This window comes from Toxotes jaculatrix, chromosome 13, assembly GCF_017976425.1.
Source record: "Toxotes jaculatrix isolate fToxJac2 chromosome 13, fToxJac2.pri, whole genome shotgun sequence".
NCBI classification, from domain to species: domain Eukaryota; kingdom Metazoa; phylum Chordata; class Actinopteri; family Toxotidae; genus Toxotes; species Toxotes jaculatrix.
The window spans coordinates 22,081,732-22,092,734 of record NC_054406.1 but is presented as its reverse complement, the minus strand read 5'-3'; the positions used below and the strand labels follow the sequence as shown (position 1 = coordinate 22,092,734).

Sequence of the window (11,003 nt, the reverse complement as noted above, 5' to 3'; positions counted from 1 at the left end):
CGAAATGTTGCTAAAAAAAAAACACGGTTTATTAAGGAACAGAGAGGGAGGTAGACGCTGATGCACACTCCGGTACAGCAGGTGGCGACGTGCACCTTTTAACGCCCGCCATAAAACGTAGAAGAAGAAGAAGAAGAAGAAGGTAGAGGACGCGGATATCCGTTAGACCGAACGGAGACGTTAGAGCTGTGGTGGAATTAGAAATGTCCACAGAGGACTAGTTTTGACTAGTTTTGACTGACAACAGCTGCTAACCAGCACTAACAGGAGCAGGTCCAACAGCTAGCTAACGTCGACTATCGAGCAGCCGTCACAGGGCCGAGAGCAAGGAGCCAGTTATGGACTCGTGGGTCCGCTTTGCCGCCCAGAGCCAGGCCAAGGAGCGAGTCATTAGGTAAAATTCACAGCTCAGAACGGGGGACAGCTGGTCTGATGTGCGGGACCGCTTTAACCGTAACTTTAACTAAATCCTTCAGCAGGTAAATCAGTCAGCGTCGCACCTCGGTTGTCATGGAAACGAAGCCCCTCGGACCCACCGGCGGGTAACTTTTCCAGAACACATAGCTGATGACTGGCATCAGTCCGGATACTGTTCTTCTTCAAAGCAGCCATAGCAACAAAACCTGTGAGGCTGCAGCTGATGGTTAGCTGGATCAGGACCAGCAGGTTTCAGGGTGAACCCTAAAATAAAAGTCATGAGTTTACACGTGCAGTTAAGTCTCACTCAAGCTGATCAGTGAAAAAGTCTTTCAACTTTGAGCAGCATCACTGTGGTCTGCCCACATCGGATGTTTAACACTGAGTGATGTGTATGGAACAACATGCAGGAACATAAACTTGAGGCATGTGTCCATTAATCTGTTGCCCCAGTGCATGCTGGGAGGCGTACCTGCACACCTACCTCATGTAGCTTGCAGTCCCATGATCAGTGTTATTGTTGATTGCTGATTACTCTGTCCTGAGCCTTTTTTTTTGTGACACAGCCCTGTGATCGGCCTAATGACTCTGTGTGTGTATGTGTGTGTGTTGTACACTCCCAGGGCTGCTCAGTATGCCTGCACTCTGCTGGGCTACACCCTGCAGAAGGGCGGGGCAGCGGCTGAACTCCACAGAACCATCAGTCAGCTGGAAGCACACATGAGCCTGTCAAGAAAGTGTGAGTGAAGCAGCCACTGTGTTGTTGGTTTTTTTTTTTTCCCAAGCACCAAAGCTTGAAGGAGTGTGACTAATATGCCCCCCCCCCCCCACCCCACCCCCAGTGCTGCGTCTGGGAAACTCTGTGGAGGCGCTGGAGGCTGCTAAGAGAGCCATACACCTTTCGGACAGCGTGCTGAGGCTCTGCCTGACCATCAGTCACCTCAACAGAGCCATGTACTTTGCCTGTGACAACGTCCTGTGGGCTGGAAAAACAGGCCTCATCTCCGAACTGGACCAACACAAATGGAGTCAGAGATCCTTCAGGTGAGCCGGGTTCTTGGTTTTTTTTTTTTTTTTTTTTTTTTACACATACGCAGAAGTTGACACTGAAGGCGGAGTTTAACCTTCAGCTGCAGCAGCTCGGCGGTCAGTCTACACACAGTCACCTCTAGTGTCTCTTAGCTGGTTTATTGAAGACATTCAGCGTTCTTTTTGGTGGAAGGAATGCTGACAGACCCCTACTGGCACACTGAAATGTGTTGTGTTGTGTTGTTTTGCCGCATTTGACAGCTCAACAAGTCCCTTTACAAGTTCTACAGGTTCAAGAACTCACCCACTCTGAACGTCAGCTGTTCAGCTCTACACAAAAATTCCACTCTTTAGCGTCTTTTCCGTACACAATTTATACATTAAAATACAGACAAAAGCACAGTGACTCACAGCATTTGAACTAGGAGCTTCCTGTAACAAGAGAACCATCCAGCTGCTCCGTAGACTGAAATACAACAACCTTTTTTTAAAAAGTCAGATCAGCTTTAACTTCCATTTGCTAGGGCCCGGTTGCTGCGATACGCCAGTGTTGCACACCCTACTGGACGGGACAAAACTGTCCAGGGAAAATAGCAAGACACTGCGGCGGCCAGTCTGCTGTCAGCTCATGCCAACTGTGTGCTTGAACTCTACAGGTACTACCTCTTCGCTCTGATCCTCAACCTGACTCGAGACGTGTACGAGCTCCGGCTCCTCATGGAGGCAGAAGCGCGTTACAGAGCCGCCAAATCTCCACCCTCACCCTACCCCCTGCCCGATGACCACCTGTCCCCCCCTTCCTCAGCTCCGGCCACCGTGGCCTTGCCCGTCGTGTCGGCGTGGCTCCGCAGACAGCTTCACCTGCTGGGGACGGTGCTGTACGGCAACCCGCCGCTGCTCTTGGACCTGGTGAAGAACGGCTGTGATATCTTCATCCCTCTGGACCGGCTGGGGATTTACCCTACGGGGAAAGGCTTTGTCGGGGCCTGTGGCCTGGTCTCCTCTGTCCTCTCCATCCTCACCATAGTCCACCCCTGGCTCAAACTCAAACCATGAATCCAAGTGGAGGTACAGTGGAGGCCCGAGGAGCCACAAAAGGGTGACTGAGATAACAAGCTAACGGGGTAAACAACTGATGGTTCAGTGAAGACAGCAGCGATCTGGAATAAGTAGCAGGGCATCCAGATCCTTCAGATACGCCAAAAAAGAAATGAGGACTACTGACACCCCAAGGAGATTCTTTTACTCTGCATCACACACACACTGCTTAACCTCACAGCCCATCCTCAGCCATCACTCTACACATCAGTCCCAGTACTCTGAGATTTCATCAGAATGACGCACTAGACCGTAACCGAACCACAGTCCCTCCAGGGAGGAGGGTCATCATCATCCATCGTCCATCACAGTCTATCAGCAGCTCATCACTTATCTGTTGTACCTTCTGCCTTCTGCCAAGCCCATGTATCTCACCCTCACCCCACCCCCTTGATGTTTGACAGCCAATCAAAATGACAACATGACATTGGACAAAGGAAGACACCTCATTCTGTCTGAGTGAATCATGTTTATGATTCACTTAAGACACGATCATTCAGATTGAATTGAATTGGAAAGTTGTCTCAGACTTTTGGACCCCACCGTGTGTGTGTGTGTGTGTATAGTTGGAAGGAGGCTGCTGTAAATCCAACACGCAAACCATGGAAAGACTGTGCAAGCCCTGATGAGACTTATGGACTGATGTTTTTAACATCCAAAGAATGGAAGTGTAAAAGAAAATGGAGAAAATGATAAATGAAAGGTTATATTACAGAGAACATTAAAGATACATATCAATATTCAAGAGTCTATAGGAGAGGAAGAAATACTGTGGATCCAGCTTTATGTTTAGAACATGAAATTAGCCCACATGTATGGAGAAAGTGTAGCGGCTGTCTTTTTCTGATAAAGACATTTAATATGATGTGCCAGTTAACTTCAGCAGGACAGAAACCAAGAGCAACCAAAGGGAGGAGTAAGAGAGGAAGGGTTTTTATAGCTCAGAGTGGGACGGATGAGGTGGACACACTGGACTAAACTGTAAACTGTTCAACATAAGTAAACAACACAGGCAGATGCGACTGTAATTCAGAACCTCATAAAGATTAAAGTACACTTTGATGATTTGTATCTTAGACTAACTCATTTAACTGAGATGAGTTTTTTTTTTTTTTTAATATTCTGATCCATGCCTCGAACCAGTTGGTAACGCAATTGTCAATATACTACGTCCACCACAATTTTACTTCCCAGTCTGCCCAGTCAGAGACTGGGAAGATGTAGTGGTGGCAGGATGAGAGGACGTGCCAGGAGAGGTGGTGGAGGAAGGCGAGGGAGGCTGTTGGAAATGTTGTAGCCTGAAAGGAAATCAGTAGAGAACAGCTGACCCTTCATCTTGGTCATGTATACCAAGTTAAGTGAATGATTAACTCACACAGCTAGTGGTGGCCAGTGTCCTCTTGTTATCGTCCCTTGGAACTGTCCCATAGCATCAACAGTCCCGCAGCAGAGCCGGAGTCTCAAGAATATAAAGTCGAAGAATTGCACTTTGTCTCAGAATCCTGTCACTGATCTGGACTGAAGTTCTCCGACTCTCTCTGGGCCCCTGCTCAACATCAGACTGACCCCACTGGACTGGACCGGACCGGACCTGCCTCCCTCCTCCTCCTGTTTGTTTGATATGTAACAATGTTCCAGGGTACAGACCTACTGATCAGAGAGGGACATGTTTCTAATCAGAGAAGATGCAGATTTTTCTAACCTGTAATGTGATCTTCTAATCACACTTAACTGTATTTTTCTTACCATGATCTTGAATGATCTGATTGCCAGTTTCCATCAGTAAATAAAACCAAATCCAGAGCCAGGACATGATTTTCAAACTTACATGTTCATGTACATGTTCACTCTCCAGCTGTGTGACTTGCTTGATGTGGTGCCTGTAATAAAGAGCATGTGTGTGTGTGGCTGAGCGTGTATGCTGCGTCTGTCTGATCTACTCCACCTCTCACTCCTCATCATCATCATCATCCTCTGCTCTCATTCCCACCACAAACAACAAGACTCGGGCCTACATTTAAAAAAAAGGTTTAATGTTAACTTACAAAGTGAAAGTAAAAACATGACAATAAAAACTCAGGGACATCAGGGGACCACTGGTCCTGCTGGTCTTTCTTCTTCAGTAACCACCAACATGTGCTGTGGAAAGAGAGCAGTGTCACGGGTGTGTTATGGAGGGTAAATGGGGAAGGGACTGTATTTATATATAGACCACTCAAGACACTTTCACTCCAGAATGTGGACATGCTCCGACCTGAACTCCTGCTCATCACTCCTGGGTCTCCATGCTCTCGTCCTCTCCATCTCCTCCCTCCTCTAGAGCTTCGTCTTCCTCCTCCTTCCTCTCTGGAGGTTTCTCGTAGGCTTTCTCCGAGGGGGTCACGATCACCCCGTCCCACGTAGACATCTCTGTTGCTAGGTCTGCAACGACAGATTACGATGGGTGGGTGCCGGGTTGATGTTTGGGACACTCACGAATGAATGAATGAATGAATGAATGCTCCTGAATGAAGTGGCAGTGAAGTGTGTTCTCCCCCCTGCTGTGAGTTTATAGTGAGGAATGAGATTATCTTACAGCTGGCATCTCCCTCCAGACCAAGGATCTTCCTGTAACCTCCATGAGAGAGCACCCTCACCAGTGTCTGAGCTGTGAAACACACCATGTCCTATACAGACACACACAGACAGACAGACAGACAGACAGACAGACCGGTTCAGTATTTTTTTTTCAGCCATTCGCTGCCATGAATGAAATGTGGCATGTAACCTTTACAGACAGATATATATATATATATATATAGGGGACCTACCTGCTGTTCCAGAGTCATGACTGTGTGCACTCTGAAGTTCCCGCTCTCACAGGGGTCGGTGATGCCCACAGAGCCGGGCAGAAAGAGACCAGCAGCCAGCATCTGCAGGCAGCGCCTTCAAAACACGAGTCCAAAAACAAAAAATTAAAGATAGCGCCCCCCAACCCCATCTGTAGCAACTACACAGAAACGAAAGCTGAGAGGGAACCAACCTGTAGGCCACGTTGAGGGACAGGGGCTGCCTGGATGGGTTGTTCATCACTGCAGAGTGGCCCTAGAACACAACAGAATACATGTATACCACTCAAGGCCTTAGATGGACATTGGGAGTCACACACACTAGTTTTAAGTGCTGGGACTAAGAGACTTGTGGTCTTACCAGCAGGTCTAGGATCCAGGGAGTGAGGGGTTCAAAACCAGGGAAGCGCAGCCTCAGGTCCTTCAGCAGGCGGATCAGCACTTTGACCCTGAAGATTTTGGACAAATAATGCAATAAATGAAGAGATGAGTGTGACTTGTGTGTGAATCAGCTCTGATAAGAGGATAACCGAGTGACGTCCTCACGTTGACTGAGAGGCGTTCTCCTCGAACCAGCGGGCGTGGCGGATGGCGGCCAGGGCGCTCTGCAGCACCTTGATGTCCACTGAAAGAAAAAAAAAAAAAAAAAAAAAAAGTCTGTATGTAGTAGTATGTCCTTGTTTGAGTGTGTGTTGTGGACATAGTAGTGTAAGCTCATACAGTGCAGCTCAGGGTCCAGCTTGCGTAGGTTGGGAGGGACGGTGGTGATGAGGATCTTGACGGTAGCATCGGCCGAACTGATCTCAAAGCCCGTCTCATTGGTCAGCATGGACAGCACTGAAAACCAGCAGATACACACAGTCAGCCACCATTGTCAACGCATCAATGATCAATAATCAATCACTAAAAGCTGGGGCGGTGTATTTATCCCAACTTTTCTTGAAGCTGTTTGGACGTGAACGACCGTCCCCTCGGTGCGTTACCTTCAGTAGGGTCCTGTGTACGAAGGGTCTCCACTACTTTGTTGCCCAGAGCAGCAACTGCCTCCACTGTAAAAGAAAAAAAAAAACAAACCGTCCTCGTCCACACACGAATGGGGTTGCGAATAAAGTTCTCCTCATTTTTGAATAACCAAGAATTATATATTATTTTGTCAGCCAGGCTTTTGACTCCCGCTATAGTGTCTCTGTGTCTCTCAAAGTATCATATCATACACCAGGGCAGACTGTGTTACAGTTTGGACTTCCTACTGATCACTCACATGTAGGGAGGATCTTGAGGATTACAACCAGGTCAGCAACGTTGTGTCCCGTTGTCATGGTACCCTTCTTGTAAGAGCCCACCTGACGCACCTCTTCAATTTGCTATGAGGAGACAAAGGCGCAATATTATTAATATGTAATGTACTAATATGATTAAACAGAGCACAAACAGAGATTAAGCTGACAAATATTTACACTGAACTACAGTTTTTTTTTTTTAAATCAGTGTGTTTCTTCAGATCCTGCTGTAAAATATTGCTGATCAGCTAGGACACCGTTCAAATCAATCTTTATTTGTCACGTGCATCTCGGTAAATGGTCAATAACTCACCACTTCAAAGTTGCCAGGTGCAACAATCAGGTTGTCAATTACATTATTGATCTTTGTGACCAGGGACAGGATGGAGGACTAGAAAGAGACCAATAAACAAAGGTTTCTGTCAGTGAACACAAACCACACACATACACACACATGCACACTACATGCACAAAAATGGAAACAAAGCCTGAGGACGCAGTCTGTTGTCTGGTCGGTGCAGGACTGTGGACTGACCTGTTCTGCGGGTGTGGGGCTCAGGTCCTGATTTCTCTTCAGCAGACACTCACTGAAAGCTGTCTCATCAGGTGCAGGCTTCACTCTGGGGAAGGCCATCTCACACTTGTGACAAACAACAGTCTGCATCAGTACACACACACACACACACAAACTGCTGCTACACTAACTGTGGCAGTTTTATTAGGATGTCTCTATGTCTCTTGGCATTGACCTGTGTCTCAGGTGATCTGATCACAGGTGGACAGCTCTCCACATGCGTCTGAGACCACATCCAAATGTGGTCGGAGCGATCAGATCTCATATGCGTCCTCCATGTGTCCTGGGTGCATTCTCACCTGAACTTAGAGCTGTCCGCTTGTGAGCACACCACCTGAGATGGATGTTAATACCCAGTCTGAACAGGGCCATAAATACACGAGCAAAACTTATATAACTTAACTGTTAAACACCAATCAATGTGGACATTGTGAGCATGTTCACTCAGGAAACATGTCCACCACAGCAGCGGGGTAAGAAGACATCCAAAAGTGATGCTGGCTGCACCCAAGGGGTGAAAAAGACCAGAGGAGAGATGTAGAACACTTTCTACTCACCACATAAAAATCAAATGGGATGTGTGGGACAAATGGACGATACCTAAATAGGAATGAAGAAGAGCAACAGTTTGTGGTTTTGTAATAATGACCTCAACAGTTATTATAAAAGAACATCTCTGGACCAGATGTATTTGGACAGTCACGTCCTCTCAGACACCAAAACAGACATTGCTGTTCCTCAGGCTCTGGACTTTCAGCACAGTCAGGTGGAAATAAAATAATGGACACTACATTAAAGTCTTTCATTTGAGTTGCTTTACAGTCATATAGAAAGAACTGTGTTGGGAGATATTGATGCAAAACAAGCGAAGCAGTAGGCTGAACTCACCCCTGGACAAGTCCTCCCCGAGACCCGAAGCGGCCTCCACGGCCCCTGCCGCGGTCCCCTCTGGACACAAACACAGCAACATGTGAGGGACTCAGTTTGGATGATAGCTACTACACGATCTCACTGAGAACACGAATGATATGTTGGCTAAGCTAACGTAACGTCACTCTGTTATCAGTGTAGGTCCATTCATTCATTCACCTACCCGGCATGGCGATTCTATTAAACGCTGACCTACTGGACAGTACTTAAATAACCTACATCAGGGTAAAAGATCCTCGGCACTTCAGAGATGATTTTATCAACACGCCCCACATATGGGAGGTTAACTGAGAAATTCTCTACCGAGCTAATGAGTTAGCTAATAGGCAGCATTCAAACAATGCACACTAGCTAGCTTACTACTACAGGAGCTCACACCAGCCAACATCAACACTCTGCTCACACAAAACTGTAAAACACCTATCCAATCCAATGTTCAAGCATACTGACAGATCATTACCTCATTGCGTACGACGTTTTGACAAGCTAATGCGTAAATATCAGGAGAAGTGTTCACAGTCCCTCAACGGGCTAGCTGGACTGATGATGGTTCGCCTTCTTCTTCTTCTTCTTCTTCTTCTTCTTCCGGCGGCTGGAGCCCAGCGCATCACGTGCATTACCGCCCCCTTCTGCTCCGGAGCGTAAACGACAGACCTACTCTCTAAACCCACAGCGTGTGAATGGGCATGAAGCCGATTACAGTCAGCACTGGACCTTCAGCTGTGCCGTCCCACACAGGACCAGTCTTCACACCCCACAGAGATCGCATCAGTCCTGGGGTTCTGAAGTCCTGTGCTACCCAGCTGTTGTTAACCCAAGTCTGAAGCAGGAACGGATACCTGTGCTATGGAGGACATCCTGCTTGGTGCCAGTACCCAAGAAAGCCACCCCATCTGGCCCCAGTGACTTTAGACCCGTTGTACTTATATCACTTTTAATTAAGAAACTGAAGAGACTGGTTGTCTCCCACCTGGGACCACAGGTGAAACGGTAAATGGTAAAATGGACTGCATTTATGTTAAAATCCTCAGAGACATACTAAATAAAGATACAAAAATAAAAGCAACATTCACAAACCTTCAACATAATGCTAACAATTAATCTGACCAACAAAAAGAATAAAAGGTTCACTGAATATTATGTGGCTTTCAGTTATATTTACATTTCACTTGTTCCATTGTTTCAGGAATGTGGCGTGTGTGTGTGCGTGTGTGTGTGTGTGTGTGTGTGTGTGTGTGTGTTAAAGTCTATGGTGTGAAGGGCTCACACCTTAGTGATACTTCCAGTCCTTGTGAAAACCAATCCACTCAGTTGTTAAAGACAAAAGCTAAACAACTGCTGCTTAACGTAAGTTTTTATGTACACATTAAAAAGCTAATGATTTGTACAGTGTGCATTGTATGTCTCTTTATGCCTTTGTTTGATTTGTTTTAAATTGATCATTTTTAAATGTTACATATTTGGAAAACACTGGTTAATTACATATTACATTTCTTATCCTGTAACAACCACCCCTGACAGCCCGAGCAGCGTTTTTATGGCTCTGATCAGGGAACTCAAAGCAGTTAGGGAAAGAGTCGGTAGGTAAATACCTCCTCTACCTTTTCTATAGCTTTGTGAAAAGAAACCACATCCACAATTTCCCCTTTTCATTTTTATTTATTTTTTTTAAAATAGAGTTAAAGTCAGAGAGGACAGACTGGAAACATATTGAGGGAAAAGTGGATGAGATACAGCAAGGCTACATTCATTAAAGTACCACTGCTAAATGGCAACCTGTGAATCTGAACATTCAAATATAGGTTTTTTCCACTATTTTGTCCACTTCCTTCTTTGGTATTTATAATAAACAAACTTGTATTCTTGCAAGCTTTAAAATTCCCTTTGTTGTCCAACATTTGCACATGTGTAGTTAGAAACACTGAAGCGATTATAGTTGTAGTATAGTGTGTATATACTGTATATATGTGTGTTTGTTACTTCAAGGTAAAATTAAGGTAAAAAAAAAATACTCAGAATAAAAATCAGCTATCTGAAAATCGTATTCTTTCTGTTTGTTATCACTGTGTCTTTATCGCTTTTGCGTTAAATAATAATAGGAGCATTAGTACCAGTAAGAGACACACACAAGTACAAACAGCGAGATACAGGTAGAGTTACCTGCACATAATGACAGCAAATCAACTTGAGAGACTGGGAAAGTGCAGAGGAGTGTCGTGTCCGTAGATTTAAGTATTTTCCCAAGGCTTTTAGTTTGACACTTAACCCCCCCTAATGGCGTATACAAGAGGCTCCTCCCACACTTTTTTTTTTTTGAAAGTAAACTTAAGATGAGATAATAATTGTAATAAAAAGTTTACGCAACACACGGATATCTCTACAAACTAAATTAAGCTCTATTACCAAGCCAAAGTAAATAGTGAGGGTGTATGTGAGGTACATTTGCCTTTACGTCTGAATAACGTTGGAGAGATATCATTCATTTCTGGACCAGCCTCTAATCCCTGCCCATTCTTATCCCGAATCAATAAAACCCTTGACATGAAAGACTACAAGACCATTTGTGTAATTAAACAAGAGCGTCCCAGAGATCACCAGAGCAATACTGGACTAAGGTTTACGGATTCGGACTCACCATGGTGCAACTGAGATGGCTGTGGACCAGCACTCTGTGTATAATGGCCGTTTCAGGTAAGAAATATTCAAGCATTAAAAGGTGGTTGGAAGAATACACATCAAAGACAGTTAGATGTCCTGCTTAAAGGACTCCTCCACGTTTTGCTGGTGAAGTGAGTGGTAGCTAAGGCCATGAAGCTGCTGTTAAGTCAGACCCTAGACGTGATTGCT

At 45.6% G+C, this 11,003-nt stretch overlaps 2 protein-coding genes across 2 annotated transcripts; one reads left to right on the top strand and one right to left on the bottom strand.

Moving 5' to 3' along the window:
• Positions 1-141: 141 nt before the first annotated feature.
• On the top strand, positions 142-4,454 carry pex11b (peroxisomal biogenesis factor 11 beta). The gene is made up of 4 exons (XM_041053683.1): positions 142-394; positions 1,041-1,156; positions 1,260-1,461; positions 2,103-4,454. Exons 1-4 carry the CDS (start codon positions 339-341, stop codon positions 2,500-2,502), a joined length of 774 nt encoding a protein of 257 aa, XP_040909617.1. The 5' UTR covers positions 142-338; the 3' UTR covers positions 2,503-4,454.
• Positions 4,455-4,556: 102 nt separating this feature from the next.
• Positions 4,557-8,734, bottom strand: ilf2 (interleukin enhancer binding factor 2). Its single transcript, XM_041053315.1, has 15 exons — positions 8,617-8,734; positions 8,115-8,174; positions 7,784-7,826; positions 7,188-7,292; positions 6,966-7,043; positions 6,634-6,736; positions 6,356-6,421; positions 6,093-6,209; positions 5,919-5,997; positions 5,734-5,821; positions 5,567-5,628; positions 5,355-5,469; positions 5,120-5,210; positions 4,799-4,965; positions 4,557-4,683 (listed from the first exon to the last, which is right to left on the bottom strand). The coding sequence occupies exons 1-14, from the start codon at positions 8,619-8,621 to the stop codon at positions 4,814-4,816; spliced, it is 1,164 nt and encodes a 387-aa protein (XP_040909249.1). The 5' UTR covers positions 8,622-8,734; the 3' UTR covers positions 4,557-4,683; positions 4,799-4,813.
• Positions 8,735-11,003: the final 2,269 nt, after the last annotated feature.

What these genes read in the sequence shown, in the direction of transcription:
- ilf2 (XM_041053315.1), bottom strand. An exon ending in GAGAACGCCTCTCAGTCAAC is followed by an intron (nt 5,822 to 5,918) that starts GTGAGGACGTCA and finishes CAAAATCTTCAG; the next exon opens with GGTCAAAGTGCTGATCCGCC. An exon ending in TCATGACTCTGGAACAGCAG is followed by an intron (nt 5,211 to 5,354) that starts GTAGGTCCCCTA and finishes GTGTCTGTATAG; the next exon opens with GACATGGTGTGTTTCACAGC.
- pex11b (XM_041053683.1), top strand. Translation starts at nt 339, where the DNA reads ATGGACTCGTGGGTCCGCTTTGCCGCCCAGAGCCAGGCCAAGGAGCGA. An exon ending in CATGAGCCTGTCAAGAAAGT is followed by an intron (nt 1,157 to 1,259) that starts GTGAGTGAAGCA and finishes CCCCACCCCCAG; the next exon opens with TGCTGCGTCTGGGAAACTCT. An exon ending in TGGAGTCAGAGATCCTTCAG is followed by an intron (nt 1,462 to 2,102) that starts GTGAGCCGGGTT and finishes TGAACTCTACAG; the next exon opens with GTACTACCTCTTCGCTCTGA.